We start from the raw sequence: 22,576 nt of genomic DNA, 5'->3' as shown, positions 1-22,576 counted from the left end.
GCAGAGTGACCCCCCACACCTTGTGCAGGCAGACATGAGGCAGCACAGTCTGGCTCCAGGGTTTATTGCAGCTGATTCCTCCCACCATGGATAGCAGAGCTGTGGGGTGTGCGGGGCTCAGGGAGGGAGCAGGGCCTGGACAAAGCAGGGGTCACCGACTGCAGGGGAAGGGAGCTGGCACCATGTGCCCCTCCCCAGGACGGGGGCGGGTGCACCCACCCCACACCAGTGCCCGTGCCCCAGTGCCAGCCAGCATCATGGCACTGGGCAAAGCTGCCCGTGTGCCCAGCGCTCCGGGTGACGGCTCCTGAGCCCCAGGGCTGCTGTGTTTTGGCTGGTGAGGGAACAGGAGCTGTGGGAAGAGCAGGATGTGCACTGGGACTGGCATGGGAATGGGGCACCGAGCTGGGGATGGTGGCACCCCCACACTCCCAGGGGGCTGGGCACGGTCAACACACATCTGTGGGTTTGACCAGGATGAGGGAGGACGCACAGTCACCTTTATCACAGAACCCTGGCCACACAATGTAGTTTTTGGCATTGAGCAGGACATTCTGGCACCTGTTGTACCACCACCCCCCATAGCTCTTGGCACAGTTCCCGCTGTACTGGTCCTGGTCCTTGTCGACCGTGCTGAACTTCATGTTGTCATGAATGCCCCCCTTCTTGGGGTGGTAGAGGGTCAGGTAGTCATCCCCATCTCCAGAGTGCCTGCCCAGCCTCAGGGGGTACCCGCTGGCCTCGTTCTCCACTCTGAAGATGTCGTACTCGGCGTAGTGGGTGACGTTGGCTTTGTCCCGCACCACGAAGCGCACCTTGTATGTGCCCTGCTGCGTCAGCAGGTGCAGGTACTCGGTGCCCAGCCAGTAGTCGCTGTGCACGTTGCCAAAGCCGTACTTGTAGGTGGTCCAGGATTGCTTCCACGTGAGCTCGGTGTCATGGGAGTTCCTCTGCACCACGGTCCAGCCCTTGCCCTCGGTGTCCATGTCGCACCAGACCACGCGCGGGGGGGACCGGGCGGGCTGGATCACGTACACCCCGCTGGGGCTGCCCTTGCGGAGGTGGCTGCAGTCCGGGGGGAACGCTGGGGCTGCAGCAGCAAACACGGGGTGGGGGACAGAGAAGGTCTGTTGTTGGGTTGTGATTTCAGGGTTTATTTCGGGCCCCTCCCCTGATAATTCCCTGCCAGGTGTGTCACTCACCTCTCCTTTCCCCTCCCTGACCCCTCCCAGCACTGTCTGTCAGTTCTGGCATTCCAGACGGGCACTGAGTGATTGGCAGATCCAAAGGATGCCCTCTACCCCTGGGGGGCATTGGGCCATCCAGGTGTCCTTTGTCCCTCCCCTCCTGTCCCTGCTTGGTGGCTCCCAGCTCCTTCCCTGCCCCTCTACCCGGGGTTAAAGGAGCAGCAACCACGGGCTCAGGGAGTTCTGTAGGAGCTGGTGCTGCATTCAGAGGCCTGTGGGCCAGAATAAAGCTCTGCATCCAAACCCTCCATCAGAACCGACTCCTTTCCTTCACCATCACCTTAAAGCTTCTCCACAGAGGGAAACCTGAGGAGCAGGTTTATGTTTTCCCTGGGACTCATGGCATTGGATAAGAAGGCTTTGTTCTGCCTTGGTCTTATAGAGGTCTCTTCCCCCAGCTTGTTATAATTTATCTGATCTCTCATGACTTACTAGCCAAACTAACTAATTTGTTTTTCTTGGTTTGTGTCTGATGTGAGACAATTTGCTGTGGGTAATTCCAATTCAACCCATGAAACTCTGGGGTCTTGCAGGTACTGTAATCCTACCTTAAAAGGAGGAAGAGGATGTTCCCAATCCAACAAGACCTAAACAAATACCTAGGAGGATCTCTCCTAGAACTGAGCCTCGAAAACATGGCACAGCAACCCCTCCAAGCTGTTTTGGCACAGCAACTCTTCCAAGCTGTTTTGGCACAGCAACCCTTCCAAGCTGTTTTGGCACAGTAACCCTTCCAAGCTGTGGTGTTTTGGCACAGCAACCCTTCTAAGCTGTGGTGTTTTGGCAAAACCCTGTTGGTTTCAGTGTGGACCCACCAAGGGGGTGAAGGTGACATGGCTGTAAAAGCCATGGCCCAGGGGTTGTGTGTGTGAGGAGCTCCTGTGCTGTGCATCCCTTTGGGTGTTGGCTCCCCTTCCCTGGCACAGAGCAGCCCTGAGTATCCTGCTCTGCCCCTCTGTGCCCCCCTGTGCCCCCCTGTGCCCCTCAGTGCCCCTCAGTGCCCCCCTGTGCCCCTCTGTGCCCCCCTGTGCCCCTCAGTGCCCCTCAGTGCCCCCCTGTGCCCCCCTGTGCCCCTCTGTGCCCCCCTGTGCCCCTGTGCCCCCCTGTGCCCCCCTGTGCCCCTCTGTGCCCCCCTGTGCCTCCCTGTGCCCCCCTGTGCCCCCTGTGCCTCCTGTGCCCCCTGTGCCCCATCCCATACTCACCACTGCGGGGGCTGGCCGCGGGCACGGCGGGGCCGGCGCTGGCACAGAGCAGCAGCATTGCCACCACCAGGATGGGCAGCAGCACAAGGTCCCGGTGCAGCCAGGGTGTCCCAGCCTGGAGCCCTGGGGAGGAAAGTGCCCATCACTGACAGTGCAGGGAGTGATGAACAAATCACCAACGGGATGGCACTGCTGTGGAATGTGCCTTGAGCTGTTTGATTTTCCAGCATCACTCTCATTCCATGGTTATGACAATGGGAAGATGCCATCAGCTCACAATCCAGGCAGCAGACCAAGAACTCAATTTTACAACTCACTTTATAAGTTTTTTGACCAATCACACAAAGCAAAAGCACATTGACAGTAGTTCTATCCAACCACTATAAGCACATGTACCTTTGGGTAAAACAAAGCTTGCTTATTTTGAATAAAATACCTGCTTGTGAGCCTTAAAATACAATGCACAGAGCTCCATTATTAAGCTTCAACCTTCTTAATATCTTACTAGATAAACTTTTCTGTAGCTTAGAGAGTTATTCTAGACAAGTGCTAATACACAGACCATTGTTCTATTTGTCCTTGCTTTTCTACAGTTTAAATAATTTTTCTGCTGACCAATCTCATGGCTGCTGCTTAGCTCTAATCACAGTTCTGGTGTCTCTGGGGCCTGCCTTTTGCAGCTTTCCCAAAACCCTCTGATTTTGTGGATTCCCACACATCACCACAGCTCCTGCTGCACTGCTCCTGAGCAGACAGGAGGAAATGTCCTGAAACCCAAACCCTGTGTGCTGACCAGCAGCACCCCCTGCTCCCTGCACTCACTCACCTCCTGGGGAGATGCCCCCGTGCCTGGTGCAGCGTCCCTGAGCAGCCACACGTGCCACATGCACTGGTCAAGCAGGGAAAGGAACAAGGGGAAGCTCAGGTCACATTAACCCTCCTTGGCAGGATGTTGGAACACATGGCACAGGGAGCATGGAGCAGGCACAGGCTGGCACCAAGCGTGTGTGATGTTTGGTGCTTTGCTCTGGCAGCCCTCCTAGGGAAACTCACAGCTGCTGTCCTGCTCATCATTCCCTGCATACTCACCCCGTGAGGTCTCATTTGAGCCCAGCACCACACTGCAGTGAGGTGGAGCTGAGCAGGAAACTCACCCATCACGACACACCCAGCACAGCAGCGCAGAGCAGGAGCCAATGGAGCAGCCTCCCATCAGAGCTGTCCACGCTGCCTTTATAGGCACTGCACACACCCAGTGTGCTCACACTCATCATTTCTAGAGGCACAAGGAGGCACTTGCAGAGTGTGGCTGGAGCAGTTTCCAGATCCCATGACGGCACAGCTGAGGGGAGGGAGACGTGTGCTTGCAGCCAGAGAGTGCAGAACAGCCCCTCCATGCTGAGGAGTTCCAGTTATTGGCTGTCCCTGCATAAACACTACATGTGAATTGCACACTTGGAGCCAAATCCAGAGGGCTGTGATCAAAGTGAAGTGGAGAGACCCAGCTTTTTAAGGATATACAGAAACCAGCAAAGGAGGAGACGTCTGTGTGACCAGTCCCAAGCACGACCTTGGAAAGCTGAGGACAGGTCCTCAAGAGAGATCCCCCCTTACTAACTCTGCACTGGCAGGTTTAGGATCAGTCAGGGGCTGGAGCCAGTGTCCTGCAGCCAGAGCTGCACCCTATGCTCTGAGCCAGGGCTCCAGGTAACAAACAGGGGTCTGTGGGTCCCTGTGCCACTCTCCTTCCCAATCCATGCCTTTGGCCTGGTGAGTCCCTACAGATCCACCTTCAGTCTCAGAAATGTTGATCAGGAATTTCTGTCTTCTGGATCAAAATCCTCTCTGGGGAATGCTTTGGGAGGGAGGGTTGTTCTTCCTGCCAGAGGGTTCAGGAAGCTCCATAAGCTCTTCAAGTCAAATTTAAGAAGATAAAGATGTGGCCCTTCTACCTTCTTCTTCTTCTGTGGTGGTTTCTGATCAGACTTTTTTTCATGGCACAGCTTCACACCTGCTCCTCACAGCAATCCAGGGTCAAGCTGAGGTTCCCACCAAACTTTCCATGCTGTGGGAATCAAGCAGTGCCACTTGCAGGCCTTGATGGACAGTGGCACCCAGACATCTCCAAGATAATAGAAAGAGTCATAATCTTTCTATTTAGTGAGAAAATAGTCAAGTTGTAGTCAATAGTCATTAGTCAACTCCTCAAGTTGCACCAGGGGAGTTTTAGATGTGATATTTGGAAAAATTTCTTCATGGAGAAGGTTGTCGAGGGAATAGGCTGCCCAAGGCAGTGGTAGAGTCACCATCCCTGGAAACATTAAAAGAAATGTGGATATGACACTTGAGGACGCGGTTTGTTGGTGAGCACAGTGATGCTGGATTGACAGCTGGACATGCTGATCATAGAGGTCTTTTCCAATCTTAATGAATCCATGATTCTATGGTCAGGTTCCATCTGAACCCCTCAGTGTCACCTGTGCCAGCTTGGTGAGAGATTGGGAGCCAAGAAGGAGAGGAGGAAGAAATGATAGATGAGATGAGATGAGATGATGACATGAGGATGAGATGAGGTGAGGTGAGGTGAGGTGAGGCGAGGCGAGGCGAGGCGAGATGAGATGAGATGAGATGAGATGAGGAGGAGAAGTCTGTCCTGCCAGGTCCAAGCACAGTGGGAAGGGCTGAGTGTGGGCTCCATGTGAGGCAAACCCAGCTGGATCCAGGATCCTTGGTGAAGGGACACAGGGCAGAGGGCAGGGCTGGAAAGGTGCTATGGCAGAGATGGGAGCAGTCCATCCAGGAAATAAACCATCCACAGAGGAAGTCTGAGATCCATCCAGAAAAAGTGGACACAGAGGGGACTGGAGTCCCCTTTTGTGCTCCCAGAGTGGCTCAGATGAGGACTGGAGCTCTGGGGCTGAGTTTAAACTGAGTTTAAACCTCATGGGCCCAGGGGAAGGCCCTGGGTGGGACAGGCCATGCAGCTGTTAACCCTGAAAGGGCAAATCCCCCAGCTGGGCTGGCTGTGGGGGCCCAGCACTGAGATGTGAGGGCTGGGGAGGGGGTCTGCAGAGAACTGGAGACACAGGGTGTCCAAAACCAGGGGGATGTCTGGGTGCCTCTGGTTTGGCCTCAGTGCCAAACTTGAATGGGCTGTCTAGGGCTGGGTCAGTTGTGAATGTCAGGGAATGGAGGTCCCACAACTTCTCTACTTTTTTTTTTTTTTTTTGTCTTTGAACAGACTCAAGCTGATGTTTTAAAACCTAATTTCCCTTCCTTCCCCTTTTCCCTGGGATGGATGCCTGCAGTGTTCTCAGTCAGGAGGGCTCCTGCAGCCCAGCAGCCAGAAAGATTTGAAAGAAAGGTCTGGCATTATCTGTAGACATCCACGGTGTGAGTGCCCTAGAGCAGAGAGGGGCTCCAAGTGAGACCATTTGACATCAGTGGCACTTCATGATGCCCAGAACCCCCTTGAGATTGGTGCCAGGGGGGCACAGTGGGTGTTGCACAAGGGGCAGTGTGGCAGTGGCAGGGCAGGGGTGTCAGGAGGCACTGGAGTTGGACTTTGTGAAATTCAGGGCTCAGTTTCCCAAGAACACTGGAGTGCCTCTTCCCTGAAGGGTCTGTGGGGTTCCCAGGGGCTGCTGAGCTCAATGCCAGCTCTGAAGAGAGCGATTTACGCCTGGTGTTTGATTTCCATCCAGGAGGTGAAAGTCACCTGGGTGTTTGCTCACCAGTTGAGCCCTGTGGAGATGCCCCAAGAACGTCATTCCCTGGGGAAACACTGCACACTGAATTGGGGTCATTTCAAAGCATTTGCTTATTGCCACCAAATTATTTGCTTTGCCCCTGGAGAAAGCTCTTCACCTGTGTGACTTCAGTGCCTGAGGACTGATCACTTGATGGTGGAGAGCAAATAAGCCCTGAGCCACTGGTCCTGCTGCCAAGCAGGGGACAAGTGCTGAGGTTTGGGTCTCATTGCCTCCACCCCCTCCCCTGCCCAACCCTATAACTTTCAGGCTGGACACCCCTGCAGCCAGGCCAAAAGCACCCAGCTCTGAGCTCCACAGGTGCCCACAGAGACAGCATGGGTGAGTGTGGGGTGGGATGGGATGGGATGGGATGGGATGGGATGGGATGGGATGGGATGGGATGGGATGGGATGGGATGGGATGGCACCTCATTGTGTGCCTGCAGCTCACAGGGTATCCCAGCACTGACCCTGCTGTTGCAGGGTCAGTCCTCCCCACACCCTGGATGTCCTAGTGCTGAGTCCCTGTCTGTGCTTGCTCTGCCCTGGGCTGAGCCTGCATGCTCTGCTATTTCCAGGTTATACCAGTGTAGTACTGGAGCACCACACAGACCATTTTACAAGTTTTGTATTCACCATTCTTTGCAATTTTCAGTTCTCTAAAGAAAGAGTTAAATACTCTAGAGTAGAAAAGGGATTTTTTTTAGATTTTCCTGCTGAATGTGTGATATTGAACAGGTACCCAGATCTGGAGGTCAGATGCTCAATGGCACATTGCTGTCCCCAGCACAGCACCCACAAGAGGCTGATCCTCCTTTGCATCTCCTTCCTATGCAGAGTTTTCAGGACCAGTCCCAGGGAAGGACTGGCAGGGCAGGGAGCATTTCTTCCCTGGGGGCCTCAAGGAAAAATATCCTTAAACATGTCCCTAAACACAAATATATCAACACCCAAAATGTTATGTAGGAGCTGAGAAGTGAATCAGTTGGACTGAAGTGTGTTTAGAAGACTTGCTGTAAAACTGTAACCAGCACTATAAGTTGGGACATCTCAGCATTCCCAGAATGGGGTGTTTGTTTCTAGGGTGGCTGCAATTCCACACGGTGGTTCTGGGCTGCCATCTATGATCATTTTCCTTCTCAGGCATCCCAGAGAATGGTGCCAAACCCAGGTACTCCTGGGAAATGCAATAGGTGTTGGCTCTGCTTGGTTTTGAACACTGAGGGGCTCACATTGGTAATCTGCCAGGTGAGCTGTGAGTGTCTTATCAGGAGCAGAATTCTCCACAGGCAGGCAGCTCCACAGTGTCCCACTCTTTAGGAATCAGGACAAACTTCTGTTATTTTACTTGGCTTGAATACTGCCAAAAGTGTGTTTTTTCCTAGTGCTCTGAACCAGAACAGACCAGAGCAGCTGTCCTCATATGGAAACCTTGAAGCAGCCACACAACCAACATAAGCACAGAAAGGGCATCATTTACCCCAGACCCTGATCCTGGAGGGCTGTGCTGCCTTTGCCATGCTGCTGGCACACACAGAGCCCTGCCTGGGGCTGTTCCCACCCCAGGGTCCTGCTGCCCACAGCCCCAGGGCAGCCCCAGCTCAAACCACTGCTGAGGGCACGCCTGAGTGCTATGCCCAGCTCTGGCACCTCAGCTTGGGAAGGACATGGAGGGGCTGGAGAACATCCAGAGGAGGCAACGAGGCTGGAGAGGGGCTGGGAACACAAACCCTGAGAGGAAGCCCTGAGGGAGCTGGGGGTGCTCAGCCTGGACAAAAGGAGACTCAGGGGTGAACTTATCACTCTCTGCAGCTCCCTGAAAGGGGCCTGTGCTCAGCTGGGGCTGGGCTCTGTCTCCAGGCAGCACTGACAGACCCAGAGCACACAGCCTCAAGCTGCAGCAAGGGAAATACAGGCTGGATATCAGGAAAAAGTTTTTTACAGAAAGGGTGATAAAGTTTTGGAATGGCTGCCCAGGGAGGTGGTGCAGTCCCCATCCCTGGGTGTGTTTAACAAAGCCTGGATGTGGCTCTGGGTGCCAGGGTTGGGTTGAGGTGTTGGGGCTGGGTTGGACTCGATGATCTTTAAGGTCTCTTGCAACCCAGGGATTCTGTGGATTCTGTGAATTCTGTGATTCTGTGAATTCTGTGCTATGGGAGCTGGGCAGAAAGAGGATTCGTCCCTCTGTGTTTATCCTGCTTGTAATGTCTATCCCAAATCTTGAGTTTTATAGGGATTTCTGATCATGGGCACTTTGGGTTTGGACAAGGTTTTGGCACTTCTTTGATCGCAAATACCACTACAGCAGGTGCCACCACTAATGACTCCTGCTAATGTGTACAGGATAGCTCATCTAAATGAACTCATCAGCATGGGGCTCATGGCTCTGAGGGACCTCTACACAGAGTTTCATTTTCCTGTTTTACTCTGAATGGGGTTAGTGGCTTTCCAACAGAAGAGTTCTGATCTCTTTCTTCCAATCTCTTCCCATTTCAGCTACCCAGGGCCTTTGTCTCCTGCTTTTGACCTGCCTGCTGGCCCTGGCAGCATCTTTTCCTGATGTTGACATAAGGAACTTGTACCTCCTCAATGGCACCATGGATGACATTATGAATGCTCCCCCAGAGCCCTCCCAGCTGGGTAAGTATGGCCCTGCAGCAGGGAGAGGCAAGCAAGGTCCTGATCAGTCAGATCCTACAGAGCCCACATCCTCACCAGCCTGCCCATGCCTCTGTCACACCAAGGAAGGACTAAATACTGATCTGAGAGTGTCTGAGAGTGTCCTACTGGAGCAAGAGTAACCTTAGGGTGCCCCTCTGCTTGCTGCCTGTCTCATCTCCTGCATGGCATGAAGTTATCCTGTCCATAAGGGACAGAATAGAAAGGACAAATTGGCAGCAAGACCAAACCCAGAGTGTTGTGAGCCATGTGCTCTTCCTTGGAGAAGGGTTAAAGATGTTCCCTGTGTGTTTTGAGGACAGGGAGAACAGCTCCCATCTCTGGAAATCATCAGTGGAGAACTGAATTCAAGGGAGACCTCAATACAAAGAGGAAATAAATTAAGTTAATACAAAGAGGAAATAAATGAAGTCAATACAAAGAGGAAATAAATGAAATTAATACAAAGAGTTTGGGCAGTGGCACTGGCCCAGGGCAATCAGCCAGGTGATGGCACAGAGTGTCCTACAGGTACCAGGAGCAGTGAGGAGCCCTTGAGGAGATGCTCAGGGAAAACACAGGGGCTGTGGATGGGATGTAGCATGCAAGAAAGAGCTGATTCCCTTCCAAGGGAACTGGAAATGTGCTTGGCAGAGGAGCTCAAGGTCCAAGTGTTTGGTTTCAGATCACCTGTCAGGACACTGCCAGCACAGGGAGCACTGAGCCTGAACAAGGGTTCAGCAAGAACTGCAAGTCTGAGTAGAGAAAGAATGTGTGCTCTGGGCTCCACAGTGCTCTCAGGAACATGGTGTGATTGTGGGGTTGTCCTGTGCAGGCAGTTGGAGTTGATGACCCTTGTGGTTTCCTTCCTACCTGGGATATTCTGATTTTGTGATCTCTCACCCATAGCACTGTGGTGTGCTCTGAAAATATCAGCATGGATGCAAACCAGGAGAGACAGGCAGCATTCCAAAGGCTGACTTGGAGAGGAGTGCTGACAAAGGGATGGGTATGAGAGCAGAAGGGAGCAGAGGCAGACTGCCTTACAACACAAACAGGAGTGAACAGCTCCACGTGCCTGTAGAAAAACAGAAGGATGTTTTACAACAACGTCATGGTAGGAAACTCCTCCAGGCCATGTCATGAGTGTTTCCCACTCCACACAGGCTCAGGTTGTAAAGTCAAAGGGAGTCAAAAAGAGAGTCAATATCAAGATTGAGAAAGCCAGAAGTCTGGCAGGCAGAGTGTGTCAGGGCTTATGCAGAGTGCAAGAGGCTCAAGTCAAACAGTTCACAAGGGAGGAGGTGACAGTGCCAGCTGGGACTGAAGGCAGGGAGCAGTATCTGAGGATGTCACCTGAGCAGCTGCAGGGTTAATTGTCTGTTGTAGAGAGGGGACAAGAATGGCTTTTGTGATTCCATAAACTTGTGACTGATCCTTCTGTTTTACAGCCATCAGTGGATACAGAGATGTCCTTGCAGAAGAATTGCATTAACTCATTCTAAACCATCTTTTCTTCCAGCAACATCCTTCAAATTCCCTTTTGAGCAGACTCCTCTCCCAACTCCCAGCACCTGAGCCAGTTTTCCTGTGTCTGCTCTCACATTTCTTCCCCCTCTCTTTAATCCCTCTTCTTCCCAAGTCTAACTGCTGGTGCTGCACTCTGACACTCATCTTCCCAGTTCTGCCACCACCATTAGGGGTTTTCCCCTGCACAGTATCTCGAAATCCTTTCCACCAAGAAAGCATCAGCCTCACTCTAACACCATGTAAATTCCCCCAAATTACCAACTTGCTGATATCTGAAATTGGTGAATTCCTCTGGAATTAACACCAGTAACAGAAAACATCATCTGGAGAAGATTGAGCTCTCCTAGCAGGCTTTTGACATGTCTACTCCCCACACTCACTCTGTCACTGACATATTTTCTGAAAAATACTTTTGCCAGGACTTTTCTCCTGAGAAGCTGAGAAACCTCAGAAAATAAATGTAAACAATAATTATCTGATGGCTGTGGAATGTGGTCTGGAGATGGTTTACCAACAGGTGCATCTTTGATTGGTCTCATGTGAATTGTTTTTACTTTAATTGTTTTGTCTTGACTTGGTCAGTCACAAGATTTTATTATTCATTCTTTTCTAGCTTTCTGATATCTCCTTTCTCTTTCCCTTAGTATAGTTTTAGTATATGAATTTCTTTTCCTATAATATATATCATAAAATAATAAATGAGCCTTCTGAAACATGGAGTCAAGATTCCCATCTCATCCTGGGGACCCTCAAACCCCTCCACACTCACTCCTGTCTCCTGTGCTAATTTAGGTGATGGTGATGGACACGTCCGGCAAGCCAGGGACATCGCCCACCACCCTCCAGTGAGCCATGGTGAGTCTCTGCCTCTCCTGGGGGTTCCACCATCACTGGGCTCACCAAGAGCCCTCAGACAACTCTCCCATGTCTTACCCCTGCACTGCCAGGAATATGTGGGTTGTCTGATGGGCTGCAGCTACAACCTCAGGGGACTCTGCTGCAGCTGTGTCCTGGGCTCAGTGCTTGATGAGGGGCTCTTGCATGGGGAATTTTCCAGATAAAACTCCAAACTGGAAAGTGATGCTTCATTGCTGGGAAGTGGTGATTAGTCACTTTCCTATTTTCAGTACACAGTTGGATGTGACAGAGTTACTGAGCTGGCTGGGTCAACACTGGCCCCTAAGGCCAAAGATCGGCCCTGCCTGGGTGAGGACAGCTGGTGACAGAGGCACTGCAAGTGGAGCAAATTCCTTCCCAGCGGTGTGTAGGTACACTCAGCTATTTGTTGTATGAGGTACAGACACATTGGAAAGGCCATAATCAAATCAAACAAGTCAGGAAAGCTCCAAAGAGCTCCTTGGGTAAGGCCAGAGAGCAACAATGGCTTTGCCCTGCTAAGGTCCCAAGGGCTGATTTAATTGTTGGAAATATGGATGTCACGGCCACCCTCTCTCTGGGGCAGAGCACTAAACCTCTGTGTTCTACCAGCAAGTGACTTTGTCCCCCAGATTTGCATTTGTCTGTGGTGATGCATCATCTGCACCACACAGGCAAATCCCCGAGGCTCAGCCCAGCCTGGGTGGGGTCCCTGGGTGACAGAGATCCCAGCTTGGTCTCACCAGACGTTTTCACAGTGCGTTCCCATCACTTTGAACCCTGTCTCAGGAAGGTGTGAAGCTCAACTCCTGTGGTATTCACAAACTCTTTGAACAGAGAGAGACATAATTCACTCTCCCAGGATTTTTCCTGGGGAAGGCAGTGAGAAAGCTCAGAGAGAGAAGGGAATTAACACAATCCTTATCTCTGCTTGCTGCTCCTGTTGTTTGGCACATGTGGGATGTGTTATGGAGACTGTTCAGCAAAAGACATTTGTTAATTGGACTTTGCTGATGGTTGTTTGGACTGTGAGACCAATTGGATCAAAGCTGTGTCATAACTGAAAGGGTCATGGGTTTTTCTTTAGTATAGTATAGAGTAGTACAGAGTATAGTATAGTATAATATAATAGTACAGTAATAATATAATATATTAATATAATATTATAATTATATTATATTATAAGTATATATATATATATAATATAATATATAGATAATATTATATATATAATAATTATTATATATATTATAATATAATATTATTATATATAATAACATAGTATAGTGTAATATAATATAGCTTAACAAAGCAATTGCTCAGCCTTCTGAATCACTGGAGTCAGAGCACATTACTCCCATGCCAATGGCATCCTGATTTGATAACGTCTTACACTGATCATGTAAGAGTTTATCAAGTCATTGATCATGCAAGATTTTGATTTACTCCTGTGAGCACATGGCAGGAATGCAGCCTAGGAATGTGTGTGCAGAAGGATTCAGACACAAAAGAAACGCCCCACTCTCAGGGGGATTCAATAACCATCTCTTGTTTGCAGCCTCAGGGTGGCCCAAGGACTGCAGTGAGATCCCGCGGGGAAGCCACAGCGGCGTGTACATCATCCAGCCCAAGGGGCTGCACCACCTGGTGGTGTACTGCGAGATGAACGTGACCCACGGGGGCTGGACCGTCATCCAGAGGAACCAGAGGGACACCCCGGTCACCTGGGCCGAGGCCTGGAGCACCTACAAGTTCGGCTTCGGGAACGTGCGCACCGAGTACTGGCTGGGCACCGAGTACATCCACCAGATTGCCAAGCAGAAGGTCTACCAGGTGAGGTTTGTCATCCAGGACTCTGCAGACAACCTCAGCTTCGCAGACTACAACCTGTTCAGCGTGGAGGACGAGGAGCACGGCTACCGCCTCAGGCTGGGCTCCTACAACGGCACGGCCGGCGACGCCATGACCTCAGACAACCCCAACAACATGCACGACAACATGAAATTCTCCACAAAGGACCAGGACCAGGACACCTACAGTAAGAACTGTGCCTACAGCTATGAGGGAGGGTGGTGGTACTCGTCCTGTTACTCCGTGCGGCTGAATTACAAGGGCGGCCTGACATGGGGCAACCTGTGCAAGGGGAACTGCAAATCCTCTCTTATCCTCATTAAACCAGCTTCTTATTGTTAGTGCTTCCTCCTCCTCCTGTCCACAGGACACTCTGCAAAGGCTCTGCATGGCCTAAGAGTGTGAGCCTCTCTGGAGCAGAGCGAGGAGCACAAGGGTAGCAGGGCTTTAATGAAATGCCACTTTACAGTCCCCCTCTCCATCTGCAGACTCCCCTCTGCTCAGCTCCATTCCCCTGTGCTTGCCAATGATTCCTTGTTATTGTGTTCATAATCAAGAATTAAAACAACACTGATGAAATTTGTGGATTCCACATGTACCTTCCCTGTAGGAGGAAAACACACAGCTCTGGAGTTACATCAGTTTCCTTGCTGTCTCCAGAACTCACAGAAAGCAATGCCCCAAATTTCCATGTACTCTGAGCCTCTCTGCAGTGTTTGATAAGGCATCCAATAAACATGCTTGCTTGAGCTCATTCTTCAGTAATGACATCTCTTCTGTACCTCTGATCTTCTCCCCTGAGACCCAATAAATCCCATGTCAGAAGCCAGAACTGGAGTCTTGAGGCTTACCATAGAATCACAGCCTGGTTTGGGTTGGAAGGGACCTTAAAACCCATCTCATTCCAAGCCCCCTGCCAGGGGTAGGGACACCTTCCACTAAACCAGGTTACTCAGCCTGGAGAGAGAGAGAGCCTTGAGTGTTTCTCACGGATGTAAGAAAATTAAACCCAGTTACACTGTGATAAAGGCCCTGTGACCTGCACAGCACAGGGAGGGGATCCACAGAGCAACTCCAGCATGGATTTGTGTTGGCTGGAAGAGCAGCCAGGGTTAGAAGCTGGTAGAGCAAGGAGACATGGCTGTTAGAGGGGCCCTGGAATTTTTCTTCTAGGCTGCTGAATCCCTGCATCATTCAGTGACCTTGTGGCAGCAGTTCCTGGTCCCAGTGGGGCAGCTTCTTCAGGGGACAAAGGGGCTGCACAGATGCACCATGACAGGGCGCCCTGGTGACAGGGTGTCCCAATGACAGGGTGGCCCAGTGACAAAGGTGTCCCGGTGATAGTGTGTCCCACTGATAGTGTGTCCCGGTGACAGGGTGCCACAGGGATAGGGTGTCCCGCTGATAGGGTGTCCCAGTGACAGGGGCTCTGGTGACAGGGTGCTCTGGTGACAGGGTGTCCCAGTGACAGGGTGCTCTGGTGATGGGGTATCCCAGTGACAGGGTGTCCCACGGCTCCCACCTCTCCTGAGCCAGTGGCTAACAGGGCACCAGGCTGTCCCAGGGCATGAGGAATGAAACTGCAGTGGCGGCAGGAGGGACTCGGTGTGCAGGATGTGCCCAGAGGGCTGTGGGGCCCTTGGGTGACAGTGATCCTGGCTTGGTCTCACCAGACATTTTCACAGTGGGGAGTACAGGGTGTGCACTAATGGTGCAGGATGCACAGAGCAGGGTGCAGGATCTGTGCAGTGGAGAGCAGGGTGCCCACAGCAGGGAGCAGGGTGTGCACAGCGGGAGCAGGATGCTCACAGGGGGGAAAAGGTTGCCCAGAGCGGGGTGCAGGTTGTCCACAGTGGGTGCAGATTGCCCAGAGCGGGGAGCAGGATCTGTGTAGCGAGGAGCAGGGTACCCACAGCGGGTGGAAGGTGCGCACAGCGGGTGTAAGTTGTGCACAGCCGGGAGCAGGGTGCCCAGAGCGGGGTGCAGGATCCGTGCAGCGAGGAGCAGGGTGCTCACAGAGGGTTCTGGTTGCACGCATCGGGTGCGGGGTGCGGGGAGCGAGAACAGTGCCCGTGTCCCCGGCCGGAGCGGTGCGGTACAGGTGCGGTGCAGGAGCGGTGCGGGATCTCTCCGCGCTCCTCTGCGGCTCCTTTAAGACCGGCGGGGGCGGCGGGCGCGGGGCGGCGCGCTCGGCTGCCGGCGGCGGGGGCGGGGGTCCCGGTGCCGGTGCCGGTGCCGGAGCCGATCCCGATCCCGGCCCATGTCCCGGCCCGCGGCGCCGCCCGGCTCCCCGCGCCGCCTCGGGGCGCTGAGCACGGCGCAGCTCCGGGCGCTGCTGCAGGACGAGCCGCGGCTGCAGCGCGCCGCCCGCCTCTGCAGGAAGGTACGGCCGGGGCCGGGGGGCCGGGGGCCGCTGTCCCGCCGCCCGCGGGCTCCAGCCGGGCGCCGCTCGCTCCTCCGGGGCTGTCCCGGTGCGCAGGGCGGAGCCGCCCGCGGCCCGGAGCCGGCACTGCGGGGCCGGTACCTCCCGCCGTTCCCATCGCCCGCTGCCCTCATCCTGACACCCGCAATCCCGGGGGCTCCGGAGGAACCGCAGAGCCACCGGCGGGGCGGGGGAGCCTCCGCACGGGCGGCCCGACCGCGGCTGCGCGGGGCTCCCGGTGCGAAACCTCGGGCCACCAAACCTGTGGCCACCAAACCCAGGGCCACCAACCCGTGGCCACCAAGCCCCCTGCGCTGCCCGAGCATCCCGAGCAGGGCCGAGGCCCCGGCGCTTCGCCCGCCCTCCAGCCCGGTGTCGTTTCCCGCAGCCGGGATGAGCCCCGCGCCCTCCCGGCTGCGCTGCGGAATCGGGCTCAGGTTATCGTGGAATCGCTCCCGGCCTCATCCCAGCCCCTGCCCCGGGTGGCCCCGAGTGCGGGCGGGGTGTGCGCAGCCAGGGGAGGGTGCGTGTCCCTGCCGTGACATCCGTGTCCTCTGCCGAGCGCTCTCCCTGCGGAGATTGCCGCGGTCGGGTTTAGCCAGGTGGCGTAGCCCGGCTGCAGCCGCTGCATTCCCCCGGGATTCACCCCCTAACCAGGCAAAGCAGAGGGATGGAGGCAGTGCAGATAAAGGGGGTTCACCCCCGGATGGACACTGCCCCCCGCCCAGCAAGGTGCTGGATCTGACCGGTTCTGCCCGTTTCTCTCATTGCTGACACACACGGCCCCGATCCCATTCCCACAGTTCCAGAGTCTCCAGCTGGAGCGGGAAATGTGTTTGGCTTCAAATTGCACCCAGGCCAAGGTGAATCTGTCCCTGCGCCCGCGGCTGGAGGATGGGAAGGCTTCCCTGGCCATCAAGTACCAGGAGCTGCAGGAGATCCGAGAGGCCTGCTGGGACAAGCAGCAGCGCCTGGGTGAGTGGGGAGCAGCCCCTGGGCTGAGGCACATCCACAGCAAGCCCTGTTGATGTGAGGGTCCAGGTGGGCTCAGCATTCTTGACCCTACCCCAGGGAGATGGTTCAGGAGTGGTGGGGGATGATGCTCCCTGTGACACAGCACATCCTTAGCTGGGAACAGCCATGGAATCACAGAATCATTTCGGTTGGAAGGCACCTTAAAGATCATCTCGTTCTATTCTCTGCTGTGGGCAGGGACACCTTCCCTAGGGCAGGTTGCTCCAAGCCCAGTGTGAACAATTACAAGGATGAGGCATCCAGAGATTCTCTGGGCAGCCAGGGTGGGATGGAAGCCTTGGTGTGCAGGTGGCTCCAGGGTGTGTTTTGGAGGGGTTTCAGTGCAAGGAGGGGGGCAGTGGATGCTTGGGGATGGGAAATTCAGCACCCCCAGCAGCGAGGTTATCCAGGGGAAGGTTGGCAGCCCCATCCCCTTGTGACACACAGATGTTTACCTGGAGAAGTGGAGCCCACAGAGCGCCCTGGGCCAGCTCCAAGCCAAGCTTGATGCCTCCGAAGCAGAGTCAGAGGTGAGTTATTGAGACCCCTGTGCTGCTGTCCCTTCCTTACCAGGGCCAGGGGTCCTCTCCATGCCCTCCCCTGTGCCAGGGTCTGCAGAAGAGCCCAGGGGTGCTCCTTCTAGCCCCACTGCCCATCCCACAGGCCCAGATAAAGCAGTTCCTGGCCCAGGAGCTGCCCCTCGAGGCCTTCCTGGAGTCGTTCTGCCAGAGCCGCACGCGCTCCCACGTCTGCCGGACCCAGCTGGAGAAGCTGCAGGAGCTGCTGCACAAGGAGCAGGTGCAGAAGGACCAGGTGGGCAGGAAGGACCCTGCGGGGTGCCCAGGTGCCCCGGCTAGCGTGGCACCGGCCCGCCTCGCCCCCTTGCAGAGCGGAGCAGCCCCCAAACCCTTCGATCTGTCCTACGGCTTTGTGCCCGCCGTCCTCGTCCCCTCGGAGGCTGCCGCGCCCTTCCCCGTGCCCGCTGCGCCTCCCAAGCACCATCTGCCAGCCCTGGCACAGCAGCCAGCGTCTCCCTGCTCCGAGGTGCCCGGCCTGGGCTCTCCCCTGCGCCCCGCTGGAGCCGTGCCCGTGCCCAGCGCCCAGCCCCGGGAGCAGGAGCCGCCGCACCGGTAGCGGGGCACGGTGGGCATGGGGCAGGGGGGGATGGCCCCGCTCCTGCCCCTCCCGGGGCCGGGCAGCAGCACCCAGGGCAGGAACAGGAGGGGTTTGGGGTGCTGTAGGCACAGCTCCGAGGGGTCTGTGGGGTGGCACATGGGGGAGCTCATACAGGGATGGAGGTGTGGGGTTGGGGCAGGGGTTCTGCATTGGGGAGGGCTCTGCATCCACAGGTGGAGGAATGGGACAGGAACTGGGGATGGGTGGGTTGGAGGGGTGTCAGTGGGCTTAGCTGGGAGGGATAGCAGGGAAAAGGCACAGGAGCACTGGGTGTGCCACATGGTTCCTGAATAAAGCCTCTTTCCGTGCTCTGTGTGTGTGCTCTGCCCTTTGCTCTGGCTGTGAACAGCAGAATGAGGCAGGGAAGGGTTACCAGGGGGCATTGCCAGGCTTGGAGGTGACTGGCAGCCAAGGAGAGCCCTCCAGCCTGAGAAGCCCCAGACCTTTCCTTGGCACTTGGCTCAGGACATCACTGCCCTGGGGAAGTTGAGAGCTCCAGCAAGGGGGGCAGAGCCTGCCATGAGTGTGTGTTTCCCTCAGGAGAGGGGCCAAGGAGCAGCTTGGCCCTGCACATCGGGAAGGTGCCCAGAGATTCCTTGTGCCAGCAGCAGAGCCCTCACTCCATGGAGGGTTACACCCCATGGCCAGCTGGGCTTGCCTGTGGTGGTGTTCACAGGGGTCCCAGGATGAGGGAAGAGATGAGAATCTTGGCTCCATGTTTCAGAAGGCTCATTTATTATTTTATGATAGGTATTATATTAAAAGAAAATTATATACTAAGACTACACTAAAAGAATAGAAGAAAGAATTTCATCAGAAGGCTAGCAAAGGAAGGAAAGGAATGGAATGATAAAAAAATCTTGTGACTGACCAGAGAGTCTGAGCCAGCTGGCCTGTGATTGGCCATTAATTAGAAACAACCACATGAGACCAGTCAAAGATGCACCTGTTGCATTCCACAGATAATCATTGTTTACATTTCATTTCTGAAGCCTCTCAGCTTCTCAGGAGAAAAATCTTGTCAAAAGGGATTTTTCATAAAATATGTCTGTGACACTTGCTCACAGCTTGGCAGCCACTGCTCTCATCAGCCTGAACCTGTGTCTCAGATCTCATCCCTCTCCCATCCCAGCCCAAGGGCTCAGATGTGCCTTTCCCATCCCCTCAGGGGCCACCGTGCCCTTTGCCATCCCTCACCCACCTCCCCCATCCCAGCAGCCCTCCCTGCAGAGAGTGGCAGGAGGCCTGAGCTCTCAGCCTGTTCCACCCCAGCCCCTTCTGCTCCTCTCCTCACTGAGTGCAGGGGGGCTGCTGCCCATCCCCAGGGTGTTCCCCATCCCCTGGTTCCTCCAGCTGCAGCCTCCTGGGGTTTGTTTCCTGCTGTGCCATGTCTATTGTGCTGGATTCAGCTTTTGGGTTGGTTTCAGACTCTTCTTGTGCTCTCAGACCCTCTCTGGCTCTGTATAATTATTTTTCTCTTTCCTCACTGCCTGCCCAGCCTGCATCTTGCCTCTGCTTTGTAGACTGATTGGAAATCATCCCAAGCAGCAGAAGGTCCTGCCTCAGGCCAGAAACCACCCCAAAATACAGGTTATTAGCTTGCAGTGTTTGATCACCCTCCCCCACTGAGGCTATCTGGCTTTATGTCAAATATCAGCCCTCATTTATGGCCAATATTCCAGTATTACCAGTTAAAGCAGATTTAAAACTGGGATAAATAGGGGACCAGCACTGTGCCTTTACTGGCATGTGAGGAGGTGGCAGTCACTGGAATATCTGGAGTTTCACAAAGCACCTGCTGCTTTCCCAAGCCCCACTTTGGGCTCAGCCTGGCAGTGCAAGGCTGTTCACCAGCCAGGCTCTGTGCTCACCTGGCAGTGCTGTCACTGCCACTGCCACTGCCCTGCCACAGGGGACCAGGCACAGCACTGAGGCAGGAGATGGTGCACGAGCAGCAAAACCACCCAAAAACTATCCAGATCCCCCAGTGCATCTCTCCAGGCAAGAAGATGTCCCTGGGCTCTGCAGCCCCAGGCTGGGTGGATGTGCCACCAGCTCCAGGACAAACTTCCTTGGTCCCTTGCAGTTCCTGAGTCACCCCAGTGGCCCCACGAGTGGGGACTCTCAGGGTGAGGAGCTGCCCCTGCAGCCTGGGCAGGGTGAGTGTGTCTGTGAGAGCTGCAGCATGAGGAGTGACAGCCTGAGCACCAAGGAAAGCTCTGCTGCCATGGTCTGTCTGTCTGTCTGTCAGTCCATGGGAGCCCTGCAGCATCCCAGGAAGTTCAGAAGCACTGGGCAGGCCCTGGCAACCCCAGGGTCCTGCTGGGCTGGCCCCCACCCCACTTCAGGGGAGGAGAACCTTGGGAAACTTTGGGAAGGTGCCAAGCCAGGTGAGGCCCTGCCCTGGGGAGGCTCCTGGCACCCTGCAGCTGGTCCTGTCCACTTTGGGGCTGGCCCCAGGGGTGATCCTGGCAGGGGGTGCACCCTGTACCCCTGGGATTGAGGGGCATCTGCCCACTGGCACCAACAGCTCAGGCCCTGCCCAGGCCGGCAGGATGGGGACACGGGGCAGGCAGGGACACTGGCTCACAGGCAGGGGCTGGCAGTGCACAGGGTGACCCCTCTGCCCCTCCTGCCTGCCCTGTGCCTCTCCCTGCCCTGCAGGATGGAGTCAAGGAGGGTAAAGGTGCTGCTGCTCCCCCTGGGGAGGAGGAGGAGGAGGAGAGGTTGGCACTGGGTGTGCACCTGCATTCCTTGCTGCCCTCTGCCAGCTGGGGAGCAGCTAGAGCTGGGCAGGGAGCTGGGGGTGCCCCCATCCCTGGCTCCAGGCCGGACAAGGAGCATTCCCAGCCCAGGAGAGCCACAACAGCTGGGAGAAGAGGGGTGGCCCCCACTCCTCCCTGAGCCCCAGGAAAAGGGGTGCCAAAGGGGTACAAACCTGGGCTAGGACCAGCCAAGAAGGAGGTGCCAATGTGCCCCAGCTGGGGCCCCTGGAGCAGGCACGGGGCTGTTAATTGTCCATTAACAATTAACTCTATTAACCAAGGAGTGGCCTCAGGGGATGCTGCAGAAGGGAGGGGGAGCTGTCCCCATCCTCCTCGGGTGCTGCCAACCGTGGCAACCCTTCCCTGGGAGGGCAGGGCCACCAGCAGCAACCCCGGGCTGCAGAGCTGTGCCCACACAGGTGGGGCTGGGGCTGTCCCAGGGGCTGTCCCCTCACAGCCCCTTTTGGGGGGAGGAGGCTGATGGCCACCCGTCAGTGCTGCTCCCCAGCCTGCAGTCCCTGCTCCTGCCCCTCACAATCTGCAGCCAGGTTTGACCCCTTCCTTCCCAAAGCAGCCCAGCTCCAGGAGGCCCTGAGGAGGCACTGAGACCCCACACTCCCAGGCTGCAGCACCCACCAGCTGAGGGGGGCAGCTCAGCAGCCCAAACCTGCAGTTGTGGGGATGTCAGCCCATGAAAAGGGGCTGGGGCAGGGGTGGGGAGTGGGGTCTGCACTGAGCTTGGAGGGCCTCAGCTTGTTCAAGTTTCCCTGGTGCCTAAGACTTCCTTAGCTTATCACACATCCAATTCCCATCTGTTAACTACTCAGATTTTGGTGCTTCCCTTTGCTGTCAGTGATTTAAGGGTGGGAATGAGCAACACAAAACAAGCCCTGGGGTGAAGGTGCAGAGCAGTGCAGGCCATGGGATGATGGCTGAGGCCCCACCAGCAACCCACCCTGGGACAGCTGTCATCCTTTTGGGGACACACAGCTGGCAAAACCCAGTGCAAGGGACAAGAGAGCAAAGGACAAGCATCCAGCATGGACACACATCGGTGCAGGCCAGTGAAATGGGGAGCCACAGGGTGAGGAAATGAGAGGTAGGATGTGGTAGAATATCTGTAAAAATGGCCCCAGTGGGCTGGAGACTGAGAAGGAAGAAATCCCTGCTGTGAACATCACACTCCTCCCAGCAAAGGCCTCGGGATGCTCATGGTGAAGTCCCCAGCTCAAACTGCCACCTCACCTGGGCCAGGAGAGGCTGGGGACAGCTCAGCTGCTGCTGCTGACTGCTCCTGAGCTGTGCTGCAGGGACTGGACACATCCCCAAGGCAGGAAAAGGACCTGGAGGAGCTCACAGCAGGGACTTGACACATCCCCAAGGCAGGAAAAGGACTTGGAGGAGGTCACAGCTGCTCCCTGCCATGACCCTGCTGATGGCTGCCTTGCCCCAGCTGCAGGAAGGGGGCTCCTGTTCTCACAGGAACAACCCCCTGTGTGTGTCAGTGTCCCCAGGGATCCATACTGGCTGCTGAGATGTAAAGGCCACAGGGAATTACCGAGCTTTATCCTCTGGTTTACCTTCCTTTATCCTTCCTTCCATCTTTATCCTGTCCTTTATCTTCCAGCCCTGTACAGCTCACAGCCCTGGCACCCTCAGGCTGTGCTCAGCTCTCCTGGCACCTCTCCATCAAGGAAACAACTGGGGAACAGCAAGAATGCCATGACATTGTTGACACAAGGAGAAAAATGGGCAGAACAGTGGTATGCTGGGAGCTGGGAAGCAGGCTGGGCATTTGGAGCAGCTCCAGCCACTTGGTGCCCAAGCTCCTGAAGTCCTTCCCAGAGCAGAGGAGCAGCCAGGCCTGACAGGGCAAAGGTGACACTGCAGAGCACCCTCCTGTCCAGGCAGCAGAGCAGAGCTCAGAGGATGTCACCAGAGCTCAGGGGGTGTCACCAGGGCACAGCCACCCCTGGGTGTCACCCAGGCAGCACAGAACAGACCTCCAGAGGGGCCCCCCTGCCCAGCTGACTGCAGGCTGCACGCCCAGCAAGGCACACAGAGCTCCCCTCCCTGGCCTCTTC

The 22,576-nt window shown here is 55.3% G+C and overlaps 3 protein-coding genes across 4 annotated transcripts; 2 read left to right on the top strand and 1 right to left on the bottom strand.

Moving 5' to 3' along the window:
• Positions 1-449: 449 nt before the first annotated feature.
• On the bottom strand, positions 450-2,563 carry LOC135455895 (fibrinogen-like protein 1-like protein). The gene is made up of 2 exons (XM_064729433.1): positions 2,450-2,563; positions 450-1,090 (listed from the first exon to the last, which is right to left on the bottom strand). The coding sequence occupies exons 1-2, from the start codon at positions 2,505-2,507 to the stop codon at positions 450-452; spliced, it is 699 nt and encodes a 232-aa protein (XP_064585503.1). The 5' UTR covers positions 2,508-2,563.
• Positions 2,564-6,414: 3,851 nt separating this feature from the next.
• On the top strand, positions 6,415-13,873 carry LOC135455852 (fibrinogen-like protein 1-like protein). Its single transcript, XM_064729382.1, has 4 exons — positions 6,415-6,540; positions 8,697-8,840; positions 11,181-11,243; positions 12,823-13,873. Exons 1-4 carry the CDS (start codon positions 6,537-6,539, stop codon positions 13,455-13,457), a joined length of 846 nt encoding a protein of 281 aa, XP_064585452.1. The 5' UTR covers positions 6,415-6,536; the 3' UTR covers positions 13,458-13,873.
• A 1,422-nt stretch (positions 13,874-15,295) lies between these two features.
• Positions 15,296-18,029, top strand: VPS37D (VPS37D subunit of ESCRT-I). Of its 2 annotated transcripts, XM_064729179.1 has the most exons (5): positions 15,296-15,498; positions 16,341-16,512; positions 16,999-17,081; positions 17,215-17,364; positions 17,440-18,029. In XM_064729179.1, the coding sequence occupies exons 1-5, from the start codon at positions 15,376-15,378 to the stop codon at positions 17,683-17,685; spliced, it is 774 nt and encodes a 257-aa protein (XP_064585249.1). In that variant the 5' UTR covers positions 15,296-15,375; the 3' UTR covers positions 17,686-18,029. The 2 variants fall into 2 exon arrangements, with proteins under 2 accessions (XP_064585249.1, XP_064585250.1); XM_064729180.1 differs by having other exon boundaries at positions 15,316-15,498; positions 17,215-18,029.
• Positions 18,030-22,576: the final 4,547 nt, after the last annotated feature.

The sequence above is a fragment of the Zonotrichia leucophrys genome, chromosome 19 (genome assembly GCF_028769735.1).
Source record: "Zonotrichia leucophrys gambelii isolate GWCS_2022_RI chromosome 19, RI_Zleu_2.0, whole genome shotgun sequence".
NCBI lineage: Eukaryota > Metazoa > Chordata > Aves > Passeriformes > Passerellidae > Zonotrichia > Zonotrichia leucophrys.
The sequence above is the reverse complement of the archived record's forward strand: the minus strand, read 5'-3'. Positions and strand labels throughout refer to the sequence as shown.

What these genes read in the sequence shown, in the direction of transcription:
- LOC135455895 (XM_064729433.1), bottom strand. Translation starts at nt 2,507, where the DNA reads ATGCTGCTGCTCTGTGCCAGCGCCGGCCCCGCCGTGCCCGCGGCCAGC. An exon ending in CGCGGCCAGCCCCCGCAGTG is followed by an intron (nt 1,091 to 2,449) that starts GTGAGTATGGGA and finishes TTGCTGCTGCAG; the next exon opens with CCCCAGCGTTCCCCCCGGAC.
- LOC135455852 (XM_064729382.1), top strand. An exon ending in CCCAGAGCCCTCCCAGCTGG is followed by an intron (nt 8,841 to 11,180) that starts GTAAGTATGGCC and finishes GTGCTAATTTAG; the next exon opens with GTGATGGTGATGGACACGTC. An exon ending in CCACCCTCCAGTGAGCCATG is followed by an intron (nt 11,244 to 12,822) that starts GTGAGTCTCTGC and finishes TCTTGTTTGCAG; the next exon opens with CCTCAGGGTGGCCCAAGGAC.
- VPS37D (XM_064729180.1), top strand. Translation starts at nt 15,376, where the DNA reads ATGTCCCGGCCCGCGGCGCCGCCCGGCTCCCCGCGCCGCCTCGGGGCG. An exon ending in CCGCCCGCCTCTGCAGGAAG is followed by an intron (nt 15,499 to 16,340) that starts GTACGGCCGGGG and finishes CCATTCCCACAG; the next exon opens with TTCCAGAGTCTCCAGCTGGA. An exon ending in CCTCCGAAGCAGAGTCAGAG is followed by an intron (nt 17,082 to 17,214) that starts GTGAGTTATTGA and finishes CCCATCCCACAG; the next exon opens with GCCCAGATAAAGCAGTTCCT.